The following is a 24,635-nucleotide window of genomic DNA, read 5'->3' as shown; positions in this document are numbered from 1 at the left end:
CAGCAAAATCCAAGGCTTCAGTGCACACACACAAAGCACAAATCTCCCATTGTCCGAATGACAGTCAGTCACCCGAGTGTGTACTGTCCCCCTCAAGATGACAACATTTTGTAAGGATGTATCCTGTTGTCCCATCTTCTAGGAAGCTGCTCTTCCATACATTGTTAAAGCCAAATATTGCTCAGATCTTTCAAGGGAGGGAACTTGTTAGGAAGCTGTGTTTACGGAGCAAGCACAGTACTCTTACTCCGACTATACATTTGTTTGGGGGGCAGCTCCTCTCAGGTACCCACTGGCTCAAACCCTGGTTCCCACCTTGTCTTTTTTGCTCAAGTAACACTGACAGCTTGTATGGGTTGCATATCCCTTATCCGCTATGCCTGGGACCTGAAGTGTTTGAATTTTTAATTTTTTTTTGGATTTTGGAATATATTCAAAATAACATGCCAGTTGAACATCTCTAATCCAAAAATCAGAAATCTAAAGTGCTCCAGTAAGGATTCCTTTTGAGCATCATATTGGGGCTCAAAAACTTGGATTCTGGGGCATTTTGAATTTTGGATTTTCAGATTAGGGATGCTCAATCTGTAGTTCCTGGGCTCAACGTATTGTTTTAATGCCTCCATGTCCCTGTTCTCTCTTCATTGGCTAACACACACTTATTCTTCAAAGCTCAGGCCAGGTATCATCAACTCCAGGAACCCCAGCTTGGCTAAGAACTCCTTGTGTACGCATATGGTTATGTTATATTCAAATTAATAATAAAATTTGTTTAGGTAAGTTTTCTCACTAGAGTATATGTATTGGGAGACAGACGTGGATTATTTGTATTTGCATCTTTACTACCTAAGGCCTGCCATGTCTCAACAGCATGTGTTCCATAAATGTTTGTAGAATAGAAATGAACACGCCAAGACGTGTTGGCTTCAAAGGATGAATTGGTGACAGTGTTTCCATGCATTTCAAATATTCCTTGCTCTTCTCTGATCTCAACTGGAAATCTCTCTGTGTCCTGTAAACCACAGGAGAACACTTCAGAATTTTTTTTCATGGCCCTTTCCCTCACCTTGGACCCTCATCCTCCCTACCTTCTACCTCAGATCCATCCCTTCTGTGTTGGATCTTACTTACTTATGTTCCCACTAGGTCTTCTTCTAGAGGGTCTGCTCCCAGCTGGCAGGTCCCTGGGCTGATTCACATCTCAAGTGCCAAGAACAGCATTCCATATGCTCAGAGTAGGTTTGGTAAAGCAGTGTGTCTTCCCAGTCTCAACACACTGACAAAGTAGTTACCGACTCTGAAATCTCTTCCCTGGGGTTAGCAACTGTGCCTACAAGTCTGCAAATACGCCAGTCTTAGATATGTTCAACAGGTGATATCAAGATGAACTCAAATGATTTCAGGATAACCTGCCAAAGTCCTCAGAAGCTGACTGTGCCCTTGAAGTAGGTCATCCCCAGGAGCAGTTGCTTTTCATCCACCCAGCAGGTGTGTGTCATCAAATAAATATCATAAAATGTCTTCCAGCCAGGAACAACTATCTGGCAGGGACAGGGAAGTACACAGGCTGACTGACTACAGCTCTTGATGAAAAGCGTGTCTTTTTTTTTTTTTAACATATGAAAAACACTACTTTTATGAACAAGGTTTCCACCTCCACCATTTACTGTCTTTCCAGTTCATCCGACTGTCTTATCTCCCAACTAAGAAGCTTCCAGAATAAACTTCTCTCAGTTTCATAACTTCATTTACTAAGGTTTTAACAAAGAGGACCCCACAAACCTGGCACCATAAAAACAATTTTTTTCCATAAAACGTTGTGATTTTAAAAGCAATCATAATAATTGGTTAGCCCAATTTGGTTTACTTGGGATTTTCTTTCTCCTCCCACCCCTTTTGTAGTGTTTAGAGTATTCATTTAGGTGCTATCTTCCTCCTTTTTGCTGGAAGATGCAGGAGGTATTAAAATTCAGTAATTTGTGGTTTTTCATTTTTTTTGTAAGATTAGGGAGAATTTAATAATATGGTGCAATTTGTTCTTGAATAGTCTTGAGCCCAGTCCATCATTACATGCCAAATTACCAGGTATGATTGAACACAAATATTAAAAAAAAATGACTATAAGAGGCCAGGCGTGGTGGCTCACACCTGTAATACCAGCACTTTGGGAGGCCGAGGCGGGCAGATCACAAGGTCAAGAGATCAAGACCAACCTGGCCATGATGAAACCCTGTCTCTACTAAAAATACAAAAATTAGCCGGACGTGGTGGCACACGCCTGTGGTCCCAGCTACTCGGGAGGCTGAGGCTGGCGAATTGCTTGAACCCAGGAGGCGGAGGTTGCAGTGAGCAGAGATTGTGCCACAGCAGTCCAGCCTGGCGACGGAGCAAGACTTCGTCTCAAAAAAAAAAAAAAAAAAAAATGACTATAAGAAAACATAAATCTGTGGTTTAACTCTGACTTCAAAGTTATGGGTGCAACTTAAAAGAGGAAATATTTGGGCTCAAATGTCCTGGGTAAGTTTTGGTTTTAATTTTATGCATATAACTTATAACCTGCAATGCCAGTGACAATGCTGACAGAATCATGAACACAGGGCACATCATGGAAGACTGAAAAGGCTGGCTCATAATTATTTCAAGATGAGTTATGTGGGGCAATTTTTTACTTCCTTGAATGTTATTTGCTAATATAATGGTGGATTTTCAGATTTTTGATCGAATAGCATTTTCCAGACACCATTTTCCTGATCCTCCTGTGCCTGGACACCCATCCGAGTAAGTATCTACTTAACTGTTTTCTTCATGTCAACTTTAAATTTGCCCTTTAAAGAAAAAAAAAAATCAGCTAATTCCAAGCAACCATATCAGTAAAATCACAGGTTTGATGACTATTTAAATGTGTTATTTTGGGGATCAAACAATTGAGTTAAAGGAAAACTACCCAGCCCAGAAGAGGCATGACAAGAGGTTGATCCTTTCATTTGATTAATATTTATTAAGCCCCTAGTATATGCCAACTCCTCTTGCAGATGCTGGGTCTATAGCGGCAAGGAAAGCAAAGTTTCTGCTCTCATGAAGCTTCCATTCTGCAGGGGGTGATGACAATAAGCCAACAAGTTTATAATATGATTCTTGGTATTGATATATGCGATGAAAAGAAAGAAAGCAGGGGAAAGGCATCAAGTGATGAGGGGCTTATCTGGGATCCAACAGAGCATGGAAAACAGCGGACTGTTTTAAGCAGAGGCAAAGCACTCAGAGTTAATAATGTCACATGTCCCCATCTCCACTCTTCTTATAAAACTCAGTTGTGCCCCAAGATGAAATCTTAGTGTGATGTAGTGTCCTCAGACTGGTTTCTCAGTAGCAGCAGTATCTGTCCAGGGCTAAGAGTTTTCAATGGGGAATGCGTTTCTGAGACAGAATGAACGGCCTGGATGGGGTTACAGCAGGGAGACTTAGAACGCCAAAAGGTGACCAAAATGTCGGGAAGAAGAAGGGTGGAAGGAAGAGGCTGGGTGCCAAAATACATGGGGAGCACCAAAGACCTCTTTTGCTATCTTGTCTATGGTCTAGTGTAGTATCTCCAGGTGCCATAAGAAAATTATTTCCTATGCCAACCTTGGCTTAAATACACGAGTTGTTCGGGACCAGAGCAGAAGTTGCCCCCTATTTATGGTAAGAGGACCTGGTAAATATGTTTCTTACAATTTTCCTTAAAAATTTGATTCCTAAGTTATTAACTGAAAATGTCATTGATAACTTAAATGAAATGTATTGATAAAGACATAGTCTGATTTTAAACAGATTTTTTTCCTTTGCCTACGTATAGTTATTTATATTCTTGGAGGCCGACTGCATGGTGAGAACCCAGCTGGTGTCAGGTGTCAGACAAGGAGATCTATACCCTTAAGGCTGATAGACTGGAGCTGATGCAATCCTGGCTCTGAGACTTCAGAGCTGTGTGAGTTTGAGCAAAATACTGAAATTTTATAAGCCTCAGTTTCCTCATCTGTAAAAGAAAATAATAATGCCTCCCTTATAGGTTTGCTCTGAGAGTTAAACGAAACTAAATGAGATAATGTTTATATAGCAGTTAGTGTTTAAGTACTTTTAAAATAAATGGCAATTAAGATGATGACAGTAATCTTGACAATAATGGTGAAGAAGTCATATGCAAGTTTCTTCAGTTTTGAAACTGAGAAGGAAAACCCTGGATTCCAAATTACTAAAAGGGTTAAGTAATAACCAATAGTTCTGTAGAAGAATTCTAGTACTCCACTAGGCTGGTGCATGCAGCATGGTGGTCAGAAAGAGAAGATAAACTAAACAGGGAGGGGTCTTTCATGCGGACCATGGATCCATCTCAGATCTAAGGGGTTTAGAATGCAAAGGGCAGTGGGGACCATTCCAGGCAGCCGTGATGGCCACAGAAACACAGAAAGGAAATCCCTAAAGCTAGGACAGGGGTCCTGGACCAGGAACTGGAGATCCAACTGAATGGAGAGACAGGATGTCAGTGGAGTGTGTCCCCAGCATTCTGAGGCCTCCCCACATTTGCAGCAGATTTTGGTCTATTCAGTTTTACATGTTTTCAATATCTGCCACCCCAAATTTAAAAACAGCAACAGGAGGGCATATCCTGGACAGTCTAAAGCCATTAAATCTGCATATAGCACAATGAGATGTTATGGAATCAAAATCCCTTGAACCTGCACCAGTCTCCATCGGCAACAGAAGCAAATCAGTTCATGTGCTTGGAGAATGCGGCGGTGGGAAGTGAAGTGCAAGTGAAAATCAGGGTGGGCAAGTGGGTCCTAATGCACACTGTTTCTTAACAGGGCTCGTGTTGCATGTGAGCAAAGCTTCTTTAGAAATGCCTCTCTTAGTCTCACACCCCTGCCCCTCTGCATGTATTCTACCCTTTTACCTTTCCTCCCCCTCTGAAGTAAACATTTAACTAGACTTCTGTCATTTAATATATGTGTGTGTGTGTATGTGTGCGCACGCGCTTGCATGCGTGTGTGTGTGTGTGTGTGATGTGATAGTTGATCTCATTTAGCTGTATTAAATCATTTAGACCACATAGAGCTATTGAGTTCTACTGTGGGCCTAGCAGAGAAAAAAATCATTAGGAAGATGAGCATTTCCAGGGAGATTTTGCTTTTCATAACTCCACAGTCATGAGCTTTTACTAAAAATACATGTGAGGACTCCAACTTCCTTCTGTCCTGGTCCAATAAAAAGAGATTTGCAAGAGTAAATTTTAGGTTACTCTGTGGCCAGCCCTGCAAAGTGTGACACCTACAACTTTCTGGCTGGCAGGGAGGGTGAGAAGAATGAAGACATCCAGGCAGGATATATCTGCAGAAGATGGAGCAGTGTACAGGTCATGACCAGAAAAGCAGACTAGGAATGAGGAGAACTAGGTTCTATTACTAATTGGGTCACTCATACAAACATTGAAGGAGTAGGAGGGGTACTGAGGCTCCTTTTACTGGGCAGCCATGAAGAGTCATCAAGCACTGCTTATAAATGATTTTGACTTTCCTGAGACTATATTAGAAGAGATTGGGCGTGTTCAGGGTGGTATGGCCATAGTTCCCTGAGACTATCAATGTGTCAGGTGTCTTCAGCTGGAGGATGGACAGAGAATAGATGAAGATAAAGCAGGCCAAAGATTAAAATAGAAACCACACACAGGGAACCACACTCTGCAAAAGACTGAGATGATGGCTGCCTTGTGGGTTTCTCACAAACCGTAGCCTCGATCTGGTTACAGGGTTCGTTTTACATTGTTGTCCCGGAGGACACAGTCGATAAGCTATGGACCACAGAGTAGAAAATAAATGACTCCAAAGCAATCACTTTGTTGGCTTATCCTCCATCTTGTTCCCCACAAGATTCAGGGTGGTTGACTTACATGAACAAACACCAACCGTGTGTGGAAAGTCACTGATCTTGAACTTGGCCAGCTCTGATTCCAGGGCTGACTTTACCAATTACTCATTGTGCGGCCAGTGAGTATGGCCTGAAGCTCACCAGACCTGGGCACAGTGCATGTGGGAGTGATTTACCAATAAGAATTTGCTATACAAATGTCAGGGGTGATTATTAGTAGTAGAAATGCTTTTCATTTAATAGGCTAAATAAAACACACTAAACAAACACAACTATGAATAAAAAACATGAAGTTTGACCTACCCTGACATGGCCCCTAAACCTTAACAGTAGAAAGTTTTTCTCGGAGTAAGCAAAGCCATGATCTGGTCCTAAAAACAGGACATTTGTTAAACTGAAAATGCTCTAAATTGCTCTTCAGCAAGGGCTATTCTGCACAATCTGATGATTTGGGATTTCACCAAATTAATGTGACTAGATAGGCCTTATAATTAGGATAAGATATTTTAAAAGTTTTCAAAATGAAGCTATTCATTAACTCATTGATTTTTTTTTTCTACAGATTGGGAGCCTGAATTTAAATGATACCCAAAAATATAACTAGGTGTGCTCAAAGAGAGAAGAACTGGTTGTGAGTCTTTAAATGGAAGGCAGTAGTTTAAAATGCTATTACTATTCAGATTCTCTGAGAACATTAAAACTGCCCATTAAATGAAAATCTAATAATTGGCCCTACTGAATTGTGACATTTTGTAACCCGTACAGAAATGCAGAAAATTGTGGAAGAATAGCTCTTTTGAGGCAGAATTTGATTTGCAATGTAATATTATTCTAAAAGTGAAGGTTCTCATGCACACACACATACACACACACACACACACACACACAAACACGAACAATGCAGACTGACTAACAAGGCTGAGGAAGACTCTTCAGAGCTAAGGCAGATAACTCAAGACTCTACTAGGTAAGTTATGCTACTGATCTGGGAAAAAATTAGGCAAAGCATGAGCTCAGAGCAAACCCCAACTAGGAAGTGGCCTCTCTTTGGACATTGCTTAAAAAACATAACCAAGTTAGGTCATTCCATGCTTTTATATAAACCAAGCACAATTTATATAATTATTCTGCAGTAGCGCTAAGTGAATAAAATTTAGAGACATTAACTGGGATAGGCATGGTGGCTCACACTGTAATACAAGCACTTTGGGAGGCCAAGGTGGGCGGACCACTTGAGATTAGAAGTTCAAGATCAGCCTAACCAATATGGCAAAACCCTGTTTCTACTAAAAATAAAAAAGTTAGCTGGGCATGGCAGCACACGTTTGTAATCCCAGCTACTCGGGAGGCTGAGGCAGGAGAATCACTTGAACCCAGGAGGCAGAAGTTGCAGTGAGCTAAGATCATGCCACTGCACTGGGTGATAGAGTGAGACTCCAACTCAAAAAAAAAAAAAAAGACATTAACTGAAGAACAACCAATGTATTCAAATCAGAGGTTTAAAAATCCTCATGGGTCAATGTTTACCAAGCACCTTCCATGTGGATGCAACTATGCTGAGTGCTTTCAGATTCAAATATGAGAGCTACAATCCTTGTTCTCCAGGAGCTAACCATATAGTAAGGGGAAAGAAATAGGTACCGAAACAGCTAAAATAAGGCATACCAGATCTGTCCAACATGAGAAGTACAATCAAAACAACACAGAGCACTTTGGGAGGCCGAGGCAGGTGGAGTGCTTGAGCTCAGGAGCTCGAGACTAGCCTGGGCAACATGGTTGAAACGCTGTCCCTACTAAAATACAAAGAATTAGCCAGGTGTGATGGTACCCACCTGTGGTCCTACATACTTGGGAGGCTGAGGCATGAGAATTGCTTGAACCCTGGAGGCAGAGGTTGCAGTGAGCTGAGACTGCACCACTGCACTCCAGCCTGGGCGACAGAGTGAGACTCTGTCTCAAAACAAACAAAAACAAATAGAGTTCCTCTTGGTGGAAAGATCCGAAAAATGTGATCTCTGCTTTCTTTGAGCATGTAGCATGAAGACATGGAACTGAAAGATGGGCAGGATTTTAATGGGGAACAGGAGAAGGTAAATGTCCAGGCAGGAGGAATGGCACAATCAAGAAAAGAGCAAGAGGCAAGTCTGGCAGGTAGGGAGCAGTCCCAGCTGGCGGGGGTGCAGGTCAAGCGAGGGGAGGGTGGCTGGGAAGGGAGGTAGAGTGCACTGCAGAGAGGGCTGAGAGGGTCAGCAGAGGCCCAGGCCTGCCCACAGCACCAGGGGGGCAGTTCTGTCTGAAGACAGACACTCTTAGGGAACTAGGGGTCAAAAATCCTCACTGTGTACTCTTTATCTGTGAAAATACAGGGCTCCAACTTTCTGTCCCTTTTCTGAGGTGTCTGTCAGCAAAGCAACCAGACACTCTTAAAGAAGGGACACAAAAAAAGAGAACCAATGTCTGGGGGAGAAATAGTGACTAAAGTGAAATGAAGGCAGAGACTAATCAGGAATTTAAAGAGGAGGATGGCGAGCGAGACGAAGGAGAACATATGCTGGCAGAAGGAGGTCTAATCAGGAAGAGATGGAGGTGAGGAAGGGGACATATGCCCCTCCCAGGAAAATCCCTAAGAAAACTGACAATAGACACTAGAGGGCCAGCAAGCCCATGGATTTGGAAACTACTGGCAACTGCGGGGATGGTATAAACACGCCAGCTACGGATTTCCACCCAGAAACCAAGAACGGCTCTTTGCGCCCTTAGGAGACAGACGGTGTAACTATTAAAGATCTTTTTAGGAGACTATTTACTGTCAAGGGGAAACGTTTGCATCAAATGGCTAAGTGGGAAAGTCTACAAAAAATGGATGCATGTACAACATAATTCCATTTTTATAGAAATACGAGTGGCTCAAGCCTGTAATCCCAGCACTTTGGGAGGCTGAGGTAGGCGGATCACGAGGTCAAGAGTTTGAGACCAGCCTGGCCAGCATCGTGAAACCTGTCTCTACTAAACATAAAAAAAATAACTGGGCATGGTGGCACGTGTCTGTAATCCCAGCTACTCAGGAGGCCAAGGCAGGAGAATTGCTTGAACCTGGGAGGTGGAAGTTGCAGTGAGCCAAGATCGCCCCATTGTACACTAGCCTGGGTGACAAGAGCAAGACTCCATCTAAATAAATAAATAAATACAAGCGGCATTTATTGGTGTATTTGGCCATCTTGAGCGAGACTGCTGAATGGTGAAATATTTGAAATATTCCATGCCATCCAAAATTTCTTCAGTTCTTATTTAGAATAGCTGGTGACTTGCTTCTGTCAAAGATACTGCTTAATGCTAACATGTTCCTTTACAAATATCTCTAATAAGAAGAATAACTAAAAGAATCTTGTCAAAGATGTAGTTGGCACAGTATAAATCATTAGAGATGAGTATTTTCATTTTTACCACTTTTAGGAAACAGTCTTCTATGTAAGAAATACATAGGACCTTACTCGAAAAAATTGAAGTATTAATACAAATATTCCTGAGCTTATATTAGCTCTTGTAATCAATGTAACTTGTTTACACAGACGTGTAACCCCGTTTATATAAATATGCCCATGTATAAACAATGAATATTGCACACTAGTGCCTGGTGGAGGCCCAGTCTTTTCCAAAATGCAAACATTTCAGAATTATTTTGTATTTCAACAAACCTCTAGTAATACACATGCTTATATACATACCACATAATTACTCTATTTTGCATGTGAAATTACATACTTTATACACCTGGCTGGCACAGTGCGAGGGCACTGATACTATGGGAAGAAATGAGTTCTGGTGTTTAACTTCTTCAATGTTATCAGAATAGAACCGTCTAACAGAAAAGAAAGAAAAACCTTTCTCTGCTGGTAGAGAATGTTATCAACCTTTTACCTAAATAAACTTCACAAGGAACAGGGGTGAAAAAATTGGCTAGATGTTTAATAAAGTGCAACCAGGACTGCAGCTGCTAATTTTGGTTTGATGTTTTACAGCTGAGGGTAGCAAAAAAAAAAAAAAAAAAAAATGAAAAGGCGATTACATGAACCAAACAGACTTTTATAGCTTATAGTCAATCTCAAATAAATAATTCTGGCAGATTCTAATATTCTTTATGTTAAAATACATCATCTTCAAATTTAGGACAATAACTTTAAAATTTTTATTCAAAGTGACAGCAAATCACAGACAGGTTTTGAAAACATAAATGCCAATAAAACATTCAATTATTTGTACGTAAAATATGCATAAAAGGGGGGAAATATGTACAAAGTTGTTAACAATAGTTCAATAGCTGGGCAAAGTGGCTTATGCCTGGAATCCCAACACTTTGGGAGGCCAAGGCGGGTGGATGCTTTCAGCCCAGCAGTCCAAGAACAGCCTGGGAAACACGGCAAAACCCCATCTCTATAAAAAAATATAAAAATTAGCCTGGCGTGGTGGTGCATGCCTGCCATCTCAGCTATGCGGGAGGCTGAGATGGGAGGATCACCTGATCCCGGGGTGGCTGAGGCTGCAATGAACCATGATCAGGCCAGTGTACTCTGGCACTCCAACCTAGGTGACAAAATGAGTCCCTGTTTCAAGAAAACAAAAACAACCCCACCCCCAATAAAACCCCAAGGGTTCAATGGAGGATAAGGCTTAAGGGGAGTTTTGGTTTTTTTCTTTACTTCTTTCTGAATTTTCAAAATATTCAATAATAAATATGAAAGTAATAGTTTTTAAACATTTAGGTTTTATTGGTTAAAATTACAAGGAGTTCAAACTCACTACCTTTTTTCTGTTAAAAAAAACCAAAAATGAAATACTCTGAAGGTGATTTAAGCAACTGGGAGCAACATGATAAACATGTTGAGTGCATGAAAAAGCTGCTGCTGCTTTAAAGAATTGTTGGGCTGCTGGTCTGTTTCTGGGGTGACAAAGCAGGTCTGTGTTTTGATGTTGCATGACAGGGAGGGGTGAGGTCAGGGCATCCTGAAAACACATGAAAGACAAAGAAGTAGCGGATTGGTAGCAGAAGTGCAGGCTTCTTGAGTGCATGTAAGTCGAAAGCCGTTAGGGTTCAGAGTGCGGAAGGCCACATGTGCTATGGAAGGAGATGCTCTAGAGACAGTAAGAGAAAAGCTGCCGACTACAATCTTTTTACAAGGACCAATATGCATGCAGGTAATAGCTCTGTCTCTTTCCCACTTAATTTAGAGATTATATCCCTTTAATCTAGTCTGTGTGGCAACATATTGAGAGTACAGAGACCGAAGTAGGTAAGACTAAGAGCTCTCTACCATCTGAAACAGGCATTAATGGCATAGGCACAACAGTTATTTAATTAGCACACATTGATTAACTTAACCCCATGCAACCACCATCTTCTGCTACTGCTAATTCTGTTTTTGAAGTCAAATGAAATAAAGTAGCTGAAGAGTAATTAAACGTGTCCACTCCCTTTATTCCTACGGCTATGATGACTGGGTTGCCCTCCACTGCTGAGGTTTTCTGAGAAGATGTTGGAAAGGCTTTGAAACAACTAAAAGACATGTTCTCGGGAGGTGGTGACTTCACATTAAAAACCCTAAAATGAATGGGGCTGTTAGCGGCACTTTCTCTGAGGACGTGAGAGAGACACATGATTTGTAGTCATTTTCAAGTTTTGGCAAAGAAAATGATGGTGTTCTATTGAAAGGTTTGCTATGGAAAGGAATCCTGGGCTACATTTGTGACAGTCCACCTAACACAAAAAGTAGTGAATAGAAGGGTGATGAAAGTAAACTGCAGATTAGCAGTGGTTTTGAAACTTAAAACAACAAACACAACAACAACAAAAGAAAAAATTTTGTTTTCAAATGATGATTATAGATGTGCCCAATAGATGACCAAATTAACATGGAACTAGCTGCTCTGGATGAAGTCTTGCTTTTTTCACCTTTTCTTCCTCTTTGGTAACCTTCAGGTGGGTGTGCAAAATGCTAAGGTTCCTTGGAATACAATTTGAGAATCCCTCCTTTATGCATTCCTGGGGATAGTGTGCATTTGACTCACTCCACACAGATTCTGATTCTTGTTTGCAGCTTTCTTTGACAGCAAGCCTAGAAAGCTAAGAAGGACATTTCCAAAAGTCTCTTGCTACCAGGTTCTGGATGTGACCAAGGTTCTGGCGGAGGCTGGGTAAAACTTGGAAAGTGGATATGAGCAGTGTGAGGCAGCCACAAGGAAAGAGATGGGTGCACTTCCCATAAATGTGTGTTTGAAGGGGTATGGGTAGAGGGAGACGAGGGGCTGGCCTTTGGTTCTTCTGGGACAGCTCTGGCAGTAATAATGGAGTCAGTATAGACACTAGTATCATGGATGCCCTGTGGGATAACAGTGAGGCAGTGAGACCTCCCAGAACAGTCTGACTGGCCTCTTCCGTTGCTGAAATTTATGGCTGTGTAGCACCTAAAAGAGCTTCACTGGCCTTCCCAAAGAGTCTGTAAGCTATTCTAGTGAATCTCTTTCTGCTTAAATTAGCTACTGATTCTATCCCTCTGGATCTAAGAACCTGACCAATTCAAATTGTAAAACAGAGGGGCTGGGCACAGTGACTTATGACTGTAATCAGGTATTTTGAGAGGCTGAGGCAGGAGGATTGCTTGAGGACAGGAGTTCAGACGAGCCTGGGCAACATAGCAAAATCCTGTCTCTCTAAAAAAAAAAAAAAAAAACTTTAAAAATTAGCCAGGCAAGGTGGCACGTACCTGTAGTCCTATACTTCTACCTACTTGGGAGGCTGAGGTGGGAGGATGGTTTGAGCTCAGGAATGGAAGGTTGCAGTGAGCTATGATTATGCCACTGCACCCAGCCTGGGTCGACAGTGCGAGACCCTGCCTCTGAAAAATAAATAAATTAAAAATAAAATAAAATAGAACCTAATTATCTCATAAGAGGTATTCATAACACCACCATCTCTGTATCCCTACTGAACCTAGCATCATATAGCCATGGCATTATGCTGATACAATTTTAACATCATTCAACTACAGATTAGAGAGTGTGACAAGATCTAAATAATGTACCTACAATAAACAAGTGGTTGAACCACTGTAATTTCTAGCCATGTTCACTTATCTGAGTAAAGCAAGGCATTAAAAATAGTCTCAATTTCTCATCATTTGGAGAAGACAAAAACAAGTCAAAAGCTATCTTTTAAGATACAATTGAAAAGATAAGAATGTAAAATTATTACTATGATTAACGAATAATCTGAATTTGACCACTATAGAATGACATGCTAAAATGCCTATGTCTTGGTGAAAAGCAGCAAGCAAAAAGAAAAAGAAAAATAGGCCCTTTATTTTAAAAATAACATATTGTCCCTGTGGGGTCATATATGTAATTATTACCTAAGAATTTGGTTACTCACGGCACAACCAGTTTTCTTCATTTAGGAAAGACTATTTGAAAGGACTTCTCTTTCTCCCATTTTGTACACAACCTTTGTTTCATTTTCTGTAATTGGTTAGACAAAGGGTCAGACAAAGACTTTAAATATTTAAACTGGTCAATGACAGTCAAGTAGCCAAGAATTTCTCTGGTTTACTGTTAAATATGAATTGCCTTAGAGGTAACCTCAAGTACATGGCACAGCTTCCTAATGAGTTATTAGTTATGAAGCTATGAAGTTAATTCTGAATTTTAAATAAGACCGAAGAAAAGACTGGTATATAACAAATTAAAAGTACCATAATTATGCAATATTGTGAGATGTATTAGACAGTCCACACTATGCATATATCAAAAAATACATTAATAAACCTAACATATTAATAAAAAGCTAAGCCTGGCCTTCAAGACCTCAACACTAATTGGAATGGATTTTGACAGAACATCTTGAATAACTTTCATTATTAGTTTTGGCAAGCTATTTTTTAGCTACCTAAATAATGATTATTCCTACACTCCACAGCACATCTATCAAAATCTAAGATCTGAAAAATAGCATCACTGAGGATGAGTGAAGTAGCGATTGTTCAGATGCTACAACCTGCATATGAATTTATTAATGTGATATAAATAATATATATGTAATGTTTCATTTTCCTATATTTTGCTTATATATTGTTGACTTAAAATACACATTTACAATCATATACTGTACATTAATTATATATATTATGGATCATATTCCAAATTTTAGCAACATTTTTAAGATCATGTATTCTGATCAGTTTAAAAACTCTTCCCAAAGTGTAATGACTTAAATAGATTTCATTTATAAAGAAAACACTTATCAACGCATATCAAGGGCAAGTCAACCTCACAATGAAAATAAACATATCCAGTAGTAGACATTATTGGTGAAAAGTGTAAAAGATATAATTTTGCCTTTAATAGCTTATTGCTGTAATCAAGGCAGATTTATCCACCTTTTCTTTGTTGTTGGAATTAAAGTTGTCACCGATTTAAAAAATCAGATCACTACTGAGTTTAAAATAAGAAGGGTCTAGCTGAAAAAGGAGGCCCAATTAGTTAATACCAGAGAGTACCCAGGTACCTACTAAAGTAATATAATTTATTAAGGTTAAAAAATAGGGCATAGCTAGGTGCAGTGGGTCATGCCTGTAATCCCAGCACTTTGCGAGGCCAAGGTGGGTAGATCCCTTGAGCCTAGGAGTTCAAGACCAGCCTGGCCAACATGGTAAAACCCAATCTCTAACAAAAATACAAAAATGAACTGGGCATGGTGGCATGCACCCGTAATCTCAGCTACTCTGGAGACTGAGGCATGAGAATCAGTTGAGCCCATAGGCAGGGACTGCAGTGAGCCCAGATCACACCATTGCAATCCAAGCTGGGTGACAGAGTGAGACTCTACTCAAGAAAATAAAAAATAAATTAGCTGGGCGTGGTGGCACACATCTGTAATCCCAGCTACTTGGGGGGCTAAGGCACAAGAATTGCTTGAACCTGGGAGGTGGAGATTGCAGTGAGCTGAGATCATGCCACTGCGCTCCAGCCTGGGCAACAGATTGAGATTCTGTCTGAAAACAAACAAACAAACAAACAAACAAACAAACAAACAAAAAAACCAGGGCACTATGTGACATAGTAATGCTTTCAACTAATCCTGGTTTTAATAATGAATTTGGTGCTATTAAGGTTCTCCCCTTGAAGTGAAATGTCTGCTATCTGTATCTTTTTCACAGATGGCTATAGGTGCCATGCTTGTTGTAGGATATTATTTTATGAATACCCAGGCTTTAGTTTTCACCAAAATGGAAGGCTTGCTCAATAAATAAGCAACTCGGCCCACGTCACGAAGTTAGATAATATTAGAAAAGGAGGAAGATACTGCAGCCCAGGTTGGCTTGCTGCACCCCACAACTCTACCCAAAGTCCATCTACACAAGGAGGCCTTTGCTTCCTGGTTCTTTCAGTTGGGGTCCTGACTCATGGACTTCATATGCTCCTTTTTTCTGTCTCACTAAAATGAAAACTCTCACACAGTATACTCATGATCATGCTGCAAGAGTAGAAATTAAGTTTATGAATGACGCCCTTCACTTACTGCCCCTTTCTCTCATGCAGTGACATTTGTAACTCACTAGATGTAGGGTTTTTAAAGCTGAGTGATTTGTAATGTAATACTTCTAGAATCTCCAGAGTAATTTCGGCATTAGTTACTAATAAAAGTTGGCTCTCTGCATTTCTTAACCTTGGGAACATGAACCTTTAAGACTTAGAGATCAAATACCAACATTCCCCGAGGACTGCTGTGCACATCTGCATTTCTGAATGTAGGATTTTTTTTGTTCCTAATCAAGTATAATCTCACTTCATAACTCCTGCTTTTGGCTCAGTGCTACCTAGATTTCCAGGCAAACGAAGAAATGAAGGCTGAGGATTTTGTGCTTAGAGGTTTGGAAATTTGGCAAATACTACATTAAAATATAATCATTTGATCTTGAGCCTCAACATAGTGAAATTCAGTTAAAATACAAAGAAACCAACATGAGGCTTTATACATTCCAAATCTGCACCTGTGTTTGGATGCTGCCAGATATTTGTATGAGCAATTCTGTTTCGAGGACAAAACAGAATGAAGAGCCCCCAAAATGTCCCTCTGGGATCTTCCAGCCATTCGAAGTAATCACTAATTCCTACTCACATTCACAAGTCAGGCATCCAAGTGTTGCTATTCCTGGCTGATTTTGTTCTGTGTTTAAATGGTCTAGTTGTTGGTTTCTGCATCTAGGTCCAAACCAATTTAACATGGAAAGTTAGTTCAAGGTTTTCAGTCACCTTTAAATTATCTTTAAAGCCAGCTACAAAAATAGCTGGAGTTATTAACATACAATTATGAAAAATGCCAGTGAGACTCACCAAACTCAAGGGTATCATTCATTACACAGTTTGCTCAATAATGACCCTTTAGGGTCTAGTCAGTGAGATACAATTTATTTTCAAATAATTTAATTTAGCATCCATTAACACTCTTTGCAACCTAAAACCCACAGAATAGAAATGATGCTTCTCTTCTGATCATCGTGAGCACAAGCTACCAGTAAAATCAAATTTCCATGAAGATGTAACCAGTGTAGCACATTTTATGACCTTGCATTTAACCAAAGTGGTGGAACAGACTAAATTTGGACTTAATTTACAAATTCTTTCATATAATATCTGTAACTTTTACTTCTTGTTATGTGTATCCACTTTATAATGTTAAACATTTTTTAAAAATCAATCATAAAGTACTATTGCCAGGAATGATGAGGGGAAGAATATACTTCATCCAAACTTGACTTATATAATCACTACAGTTTGTGTATGAACTCATTTATTATTGTTGGTTAGAAGCCAATATGAGTAATGGCCAAAGGTATGGGTTTCATTCAGAATCAGGCTTGCATTCAAATTCTAGCTCTGCTACTTTATTAGTTATTTGACTCAGTACATTTATCATGCATTTTAGGCCTTAGTTTCCTCACCTGTCAAATGGGTTGCTGTGAAGATCAAGAAAGATGATTCATTACAAAGTGCCTAGTAGAGGACTAGTTCATAGTACTCAATAGATGGGAGTTATTTTTCATTTGTAGGTATCTTTTCCTTTTCTATGAGCTCTTTGTTGGCAAGGGCTGTTTCTGGACTTTCTTGTACATCTTATAGTACTTAACCTTGTGACATAGGGAAATAGTGACTTAAATATCAAGGGACCAGTAGCATCCAATCTCACTACCTACTAGCTATGCAATTTTTGGCAGAGTTCTTAGGATTCCTGGGTCTTAGCATGTCTACCTGTAAGATGGGGATAATGTTTTACCTCCCAGTTTTTGACGGAGATCCAAAAAGATGGATAAAACACATTTTATAAACTATAAACCACTGTTTAAATTTAGGCTAATGTCACCATTTTATTCTGACTTGAATTAAGAACTACTATTTTTCTCAGCTCTCCTCCATGTGAGCATACAATGAGAACAACCATCTACAAACCAGGAAGTGGGTCCTCCCAAGACAGCAGATCTGCCAGCACCTTGACCTTGGATTTCCCAACCACCAGAACTGTGAGAAACAAATGTGCCATGTTTAAGCCACCCAGTCTATGGAATTCTGTTGTAGCAGTCTGAACTAAGACACCACCAATGACAGGTCTAGGAAGAGTGAGGAGGAGATAGTGACTTTGCCTATAGTGATGGTAACTGCCTGCCATCTAGGCTGAAATTACCAAGTAAGATGAAAGAGAATAGGAAATCATTTCAACTCTACATCTTGTCATGAGTTAAGACTTTAGAGCTTGGCAGTTTGGGAAAATACAAGTGGATTGGCCGGGGTGGAAGACAATGCTTTGTGACACGACACACCCATCTGCTGGAACACTTGAACAGGCCACTAATCAGGGGTGTGGTAGCCACAGAGGACCACAGCTGTGGTCATCTCCGTGAGGATTTTCTTCTCCGGTGGACTGAAGGAACACAAGTGTGGACATCATCTAGCAGAAGGAGCTGTGACTTTATTAGGCACCAATCTTAGAAGGAATGCTACTTACCAATGAACCTCTGGAAAGCCAGACACTAGACAATACTCTGCCTGTGTTCAACAATGAGTGCACAAAGGGTGTCAAAGCATGTGTTTCAGCATATGTGAACAAAGAGCGTAAAGATGTGTGAGACGGGTGTTAAAACATCAGTTCAAACACGTGTTTAACCATGTGTGAGGAGAAGGGTGTTAAGCCATGTGGTAAAGCAAGTGTTAGAGCATATTCGATTACAAGTGTTTCTCATTTGGGAGCTTAAATTATTTTCCCCCTAATCCAGTGTTGCTAAGCAATAGCTCTGTGTTGTCCTAACTTAACACAATAAATTATTAAACTTAAAAAAATTGAAGCTAGAATTCTTTTTTCCTGTCTTGGTTTCATCACTAAGGATTTATGTCTATAGTTTTCAATAAACAGAGTGCTCTTCTGCTAGTGTAAGCAAAAACTGGGGTACACTCTGTATGTAGGCAGGCAACAGTCAGAAACTAGGGGCAAACCACACTGAATACACAGACAGACAATCTGCAGAGTTTGGAAGATGTAGTGACATATTACACAAATCTCAAGGTCTGAAAAGCCGCAAAGCCCAAAGACTCAGGGTTCCTTTCCCACGGCTAGGATTCAGCTTTTTGTTTTCAGTTTTAAAATATACATACCACTGCACTAAGAACAGGGATTTCTACAGTTCTTATTGATAGTAACATGTGATAGAGACTGGCTTTAAGGTATATTTGACACTATTTGCTGAATATTTTAGCTTATGTTACATTATGAATCTACATTGCTGCTGTAGGCATCCACTCCAAAACAAATAGATTTGCTTAGTTTAAAACATAAATACACAACCCCGGATGTCACTTAAAAAAGAATAAAAGTAGACAAAGCCCAGAATGTGCTATTAATGCCTTTCTACAGATTGAAGAAAAGAATACACACACACACACACACACACACACACACACACACACACACACACAAATGCTAATACAAAGAAAATTTCACACAGCTGTTTTCTATTTTATTTTCCTGTTATGGAACAAAGTTATCAACAAAATAAACCAGTAAAGCTATTTAAGCGCATTCATTTCTCCACTGGTAACGGATATAATTACATATGTTTTTAAAAAATACCAAGAACAGAATTAGCTGGGTGTGGTGGCACGCACCTGTAGTCCCAGAATCACTTGAACCTGGGAGGTGGAGGTTGCAGTGAGCCAAGACGGCGCCATTGCACTCTAGCCTGGGCAACAGAGCAAGACTCTGTCTCAAAAAACAAAACAAAAACAACACAAGAACAGAAGAAAAGCAAAAAATCTGCAAGTTTGTGTTCCAATTCCACTTCTCACACAGTACTAATTAATATGGCTTTTCCTGCTTAATGGAATAATTTATGTCCAAGTAGTACTTGACTATGCCTAAAAAATATTTCTGATTATTCTGAATAAAGAAAAACTGACATATCATTAGAATAAAAATATTGCCTTCCCAATCACCTTTTGCTTCAAGATCACGGAATGCTTTATTGAATAAAAACTGGCAAGAGGGAAATACACAATTAAAGCTAGTGTCTTCTGCCAGCCACCCTTGTAGCAGCGGTCATAGAATTTTTGAATACTTCTCTTTGCCTGTTCACTTGTGCCACTTAATGATTTGTTCACGCAGTTCAGTACATACTCAAGGAAATACAATTCCTCAGCAGAAAAAGTGTGGTTTCTGGCTGCTGTGACCTGATTCTTTGCTAAACAAATTCCAGAGTGCAAGCTGAAAAAGTGGTGATTATTATTTTTTCTTCTCGAAGACTCAGCCCAAATTAAGAAAACAAAGAAAACAGAATCCGACCAAGGAAATAATAGAGGAAAGTTGCTCATAGGTTTTCTTAGTTTATGTTTAATGGTTTTATTTTGACCAAAACAAATAGCCCGATAAGTGAATTCATTTCAGAAATCCCATGTTTCCTCAATATTACAATATTTTAGTTGTAACAGTGCAAAAATGAATATAGAATATAGACAATCTATTTTCCATCAATACTAAACACATCCTGAAATCTGAAACAATTTCACTTAGGTTGGTCTTGAAATGCATGCAGACTAGGCTCAGGAATTAAGACTTATGCTACAAAAATGATAAAACATAGCGTGAATTTCACTGGTTAGGAGAAAAACTATAGAGAAGAGAGTGTGCTTTCCGAGTCCTCAGAGCGAGTCAGAATTGTTGGTCAGGTCAATTTCACTGAAGGCCCCTAGTCTTAAGCCAAACAGGCATGCAAACACATTCCACTTTATAGAAAATAGAATAAGTAGCTCTGATGGAGATAGAGACCTTGAGATAAACTTATATGTAAACTGTATTATATATATATATATAATCATACTCCCTAATTATATTTTTCTGTAGACCTGGCATACTCAGTAAACAAAATGCATTGGAAGCATTGTAAAGGAAAGGTCTTTCTGTAAAAAAATTTCTCCCTAGAGCACTTTGTACAATGTTCTGTACGGTAATAAGGGCTTAGCAAATCTTACATAACAACTTACACGTTTCATCAAACTCTTCAGAGGATAGGAAAAATGATTAGAAACAATTTAAACCTCCTCTGCTTTTTGTCATAAACCTTGGTGGATGGGTCACGTGTGGAGTAAAAAGGCTCGTGAAGGTGTAAGTTTTCTTGATTTTGCAACCCTGGGTATGTCCACTCCAGGGCTGTTTGGGTGAGGGCAAGCCAAGGGCAGTGCTTGTCCACTAAGCAGGCAAGGCATCTACAACGTGCGTTTCCACTGCCTTGTGCTCTGTGCCTTTCCTGGAATGAGCCCGCCAGAGAGGGCTATCCATAATCAACTGGTGACATATTTGCAAGAGCGAATATGTGTATTTAAAGTAAGCTAGAGAATGGTCACAATGTCCCAGACTGATACTGAGTAACTGACTCCTGAAGTTGGCACTCCTTCTCTTTTTATGAACATCATAACCTCAGCAATTATGGGAAAACTCAAAATCAATGCAAATAAGCCAAGCCACTTTTTATCTTTTTTTTTTTTTTTGAGATGGAGTTTCACTCATGTTACCCAGGCTGGAGTGCAATGGCGCCATCTCGGCTCACCGCAACCTCTGTCTCCTGGGTTCAGGCAATTCTCCTGCCTTAGCCTCCTGAGTAGCTGGGATTACAGGCACGCACCACCATGCCCAGCTAATTTTTTGTATTTTTAGTAGAGACGGGGTTTCACCATGTTGACCAGGATGGTCTCGATCTCTTGACCTCGTGATCCACCCGCCTCGGCCTCCCAAAGTGCTGGGATTACAGGCTTGAGCCACCGCGCCCGGCCCACTTTTTATCTTTTATACCTTATACTTTTTTTAAAAAAAGTCATTTAAAGGCTTAATTAGATGCCTTTTATTTATGTAAATACATATGCCCTTTTCCTTATACCCAATGTTTCTTACTAATGCTTGTAGAATTAATCAACCCTCAAATTAGAAATATTAAACTTTTTAAATGCTTTAAGTAATTAAATGCAAATGCTTCAATCAGAAATAAAAACAGTAAATACTATGCAGCGAAGTTCAAGGTAGGTACTATGGTAAGATAAATATTTCTCTAAATTTGAACTTTTCATTTTTAGAAATCAATAGAAAGCCAAAGCTCAAAACAATTTCATGTGTTCCATTTCCCACATAATTTAAAGGGCATCCAACAAATGGAAGATGAATTTATACCTTTTAGTCAACTGCTTTACTTTGGAACATTTGCTATCATCTATCTATCTATCTATCTATCTATCTATCTATCTATCTATCTATCTCAGAGTCTCACTCTGTCGCCCAGGCTGGAGTGAAGTGGCGTGATCTCAGCTCACTGCAACCTCTGTCCCCAGGGTTCAAGGGATTCTCCGGCTTCAGGCTCCTGTGTAGTGGGATTACAGGCGCCCACCACCACGCCTGGCTAATTTTTGTATTTTTAGTAGAGACGGGGCTTCACTATGTTGGCCAGGCTGGTCTAAAACTCCTGACCTCAGGTGATCTGTTCACTTCCGCCTCCCAAAGTGCTGGGATTACAGGTTTGAGCCACTGTGCCAGGCTGGAACATTTGCTTTCTGAGACCAACTCAGATTGAATAAGATTTTTTCTTTTTGAGATGGAATCATCAAACTTTGTTTAAAGGAGGTTGGAAGTAAAAAGCCACCCCAAATAAAGAGACTAACTCTACCATTCATAGGCATGCTTCCAGACATTAGTGTTTTCTCCTAAATGTGTTTCCTTACAGATCGTTACTAAAATGCAGGAATGTAAGTCAGCAAGCTTTATGTAAATCAAGGTCATAGCTCATCTGTTCTTTTATTCACTAATTAATCCATCCATCCATCCATCCATCCATCCATCCATCCATCCATCCATCCATCCAAATACTTCCTGAGTGTCCGTTCTGTTCCAGGAGCTAGCAAGGCACAGTGGGTGTGAAGCAAAATAAGCTTCAGTCCCTTGTCCTCAAGGAGCTTTAAGACTTTTGGGGTAGAGATGGAGATGGGAGTGCAGTACAGATTAAAAGAGATAAAATATTTTAAGTTTGGGATCAGGAATGCCTCATTCCACAATGGGACAAAGACTGAAGGCACAGCTATCCCAGTAGGGCCTCTGAATGTCCAGGCTCTTGGGCCAGAAGTGTCTTTGATTTCTCCAAGTGCATGTTCATCTTGGGTCAGTCAGCACTCAGGAAGAACAACCAGGGCCTTTTAACTTACTTTTTGTGCTTCCTTTGGGAAACTGAGACAATAATTTGACCACTACTTTCATTCAATCACCATTTTCAGCTTGGAATTTAGAGTTCTTCAAGATCTTTACATTTTACATGGTGAAGGTGCCTTTAGACTTATGTCAGGTAAGTTATTTTTATTTTTATTTACTTATTTATTTATTTTTAGACAAAGTTTTGCTCTTGTTGCCCAGGCTAGAGTGCAATGGTGCAATCTCAGCTCACTGCAGCCTCTGCTTCCTGGGTTCAAGAGATTCTTCTGCTTCAGCCTCCCAAGTAGCTTGCATTATAGGCGCATGCCACCACATCCAGCTAATTTTTGAATTTTTAGTAGAGATGGGGTTTCACTATGTTGGCCAGGCTGGTTTTGAACTCCTGACCTCAGGCAATCTGTCTGCCTCAGCCTCCCAAAGTGTTGGAATGACAGGCATGAGCCACCGTGGTAAGATATTTTTAAAGAATTATTTGTAATTTTAAATCATTTAACTTCTTTCCCCTTAATACTTGGGAATTAAATAAATAACAGTTACATTAAAAAAAGTTTTAAGATGCAGAAAAATAAATGCACTTCACATGTTTGGTACTTATGTTTTAATTCCATGTTTGAGTGCTTAAGAGTTTATCAGAGGTTGGGAATCAAAGTGAAAGAAAATAGCAGATATTTGTGTTTGCTATGGTATTTCACTTGCGCTCGTGAGAGAGACATTCATTCATCAAACATTTATCGAATGCATATTATGCACCAGGCACCAGATTTACTGACATGGTGAGGCAGAGATGAAAGCCTGTCCCTGCCCTCCAGGGACTCACTGTCTGGTGGGGAGATGGGCAAGAAACCTGACAAGGACAGCACAGCAGTGGTTCCCACTGTGATGTGTGCAGACCACTGGAGAAACGAGAGCAGATTTTAGGCAGCACGCAGATGATTACTTTTAACATTTTACTTCAGATATTAAGTTACGCATCTATTTTAACGTGTGAGAAAATGTGTACCTAGCACATTAAAACCATAATTCCATGGGCAATGTGCTGTGTGATAAAGCTAAAGAAGAAGACACTGTGCCAATTTAAAGGAAAATAATATAGGTGTTAGGCAGGTAGGCATGCCCTCCCTACCTCTGTGAATAAAAACGGTGATCGTGGCTGGGTGTGGTGGCTCACGCCTATAATCCCAGCACTTTGGGAGGCCAAGGCACGTGGATCATAAGCCTGTCTCCATAGACCCTGCTCTTACCTGTCATGCCCTGCTATACACTATGGGGCATAAAGTTTCTCAATGGCATAGGTCACAAACCTACAGGTGATAGGTGGGTAATGTGAATGAGGAAAATAGGTCAAATAAGATCGAGCAGATGGAGAGATGGTCTCCATCTCCAGGATGCTGGCTAACACAGTGAAATCCCGTCTCTACTAAAAATACAAAAAATTAGCCGGGCATGGTGGCACGTGCCTGCAATCCCAGCTACTCGGGAGGCCAAGGAACTGCTTGAACCCAGAAGGTGGAGATTGCAATGAGCCGAGATTGCGCCACTGCACTCCAGCCTGCGTGACAGAGTGAGACTTCATCTCAAACAAACAAACAAACAAAAAAAACGGACAGTACTACTCGACTCATCGACATCTGGGAAATAAGGCAGGTCAGTGTGGGTAAATAAAAAGAGATAATATTTTCCAAAGGCTGGAATCCTCAGTGCATGTTTTGGGCCTGAAATAAGATGCCATGAAAGAGGTGTGTGCGTCCACGATGGTACAGGGAGGGGAAAGACACTGACATGGCTTGGGGGATTAAGAGACTTCCAGAAAGAGCAGGCACAAGGATGAGGAGAAGCTGTGCTGAGAAACAAGTACATTTACTAGGACCCTTCATTTGTAGAACTGTGGAATCTTAGGTTTGGATGGAACCCCAGAAATCATCTGTTATACTGTCTGCAATTACCTTTAAAGTAC

The 24,635-nt window shown here is 40.2% G+C and overlaps 1 protein-coding gene across 7 annotated transcripts in view; it reads right to left on the bottom strand.

Annotated features, from left to right (window-relative positions):
* The window catches only part of VTI1A (vesicle transport through interaction with t-SNAREs 1A), a 374,621-nt gene that overhangs the window by 101,135 nt on the left and 248,851 nt on the right, over positions 1–24,635 (bottom strand). The window contains exon 9 of one of the 7 annotated variants that reach the window (XM_032281114.1): positions 14,912–16,155. The exons of the other annotated variants lie outside the window; for them this stretch is intronic. Within the exon in view, the coding sequence (XP_032137005.1) occupies positions 16,065–16,155 (91 nt within the window). The 3' untranslated portion in view covers positions 14,912–16,064. Of the gene's footprint in view, positions 1–14,911; positions 16,156–24,635 lie in introns of those variants that run through there. 7 annotated transcript variants of the gene reach the window in all.

Source organism: Sapajus apella, unplaced genomic scaffold, assembly GCF_009761245.1.
Source record: "Sapajus apella isolate SASKATOON/1434 unplaced genomic scaffold, GSC_monkey_1.0 scaffold13, whole genome shotgun sequence".
NCBI lineage: Eukaryota > Metazoa > Chordata > Mammalia > Primates > Cebidae > Sapajus > Sapajus apella.
Note: the sequence above shows the minus strand (reverse complement) of the source record. Positions and strands in the feature narration are given on the sequence as shown.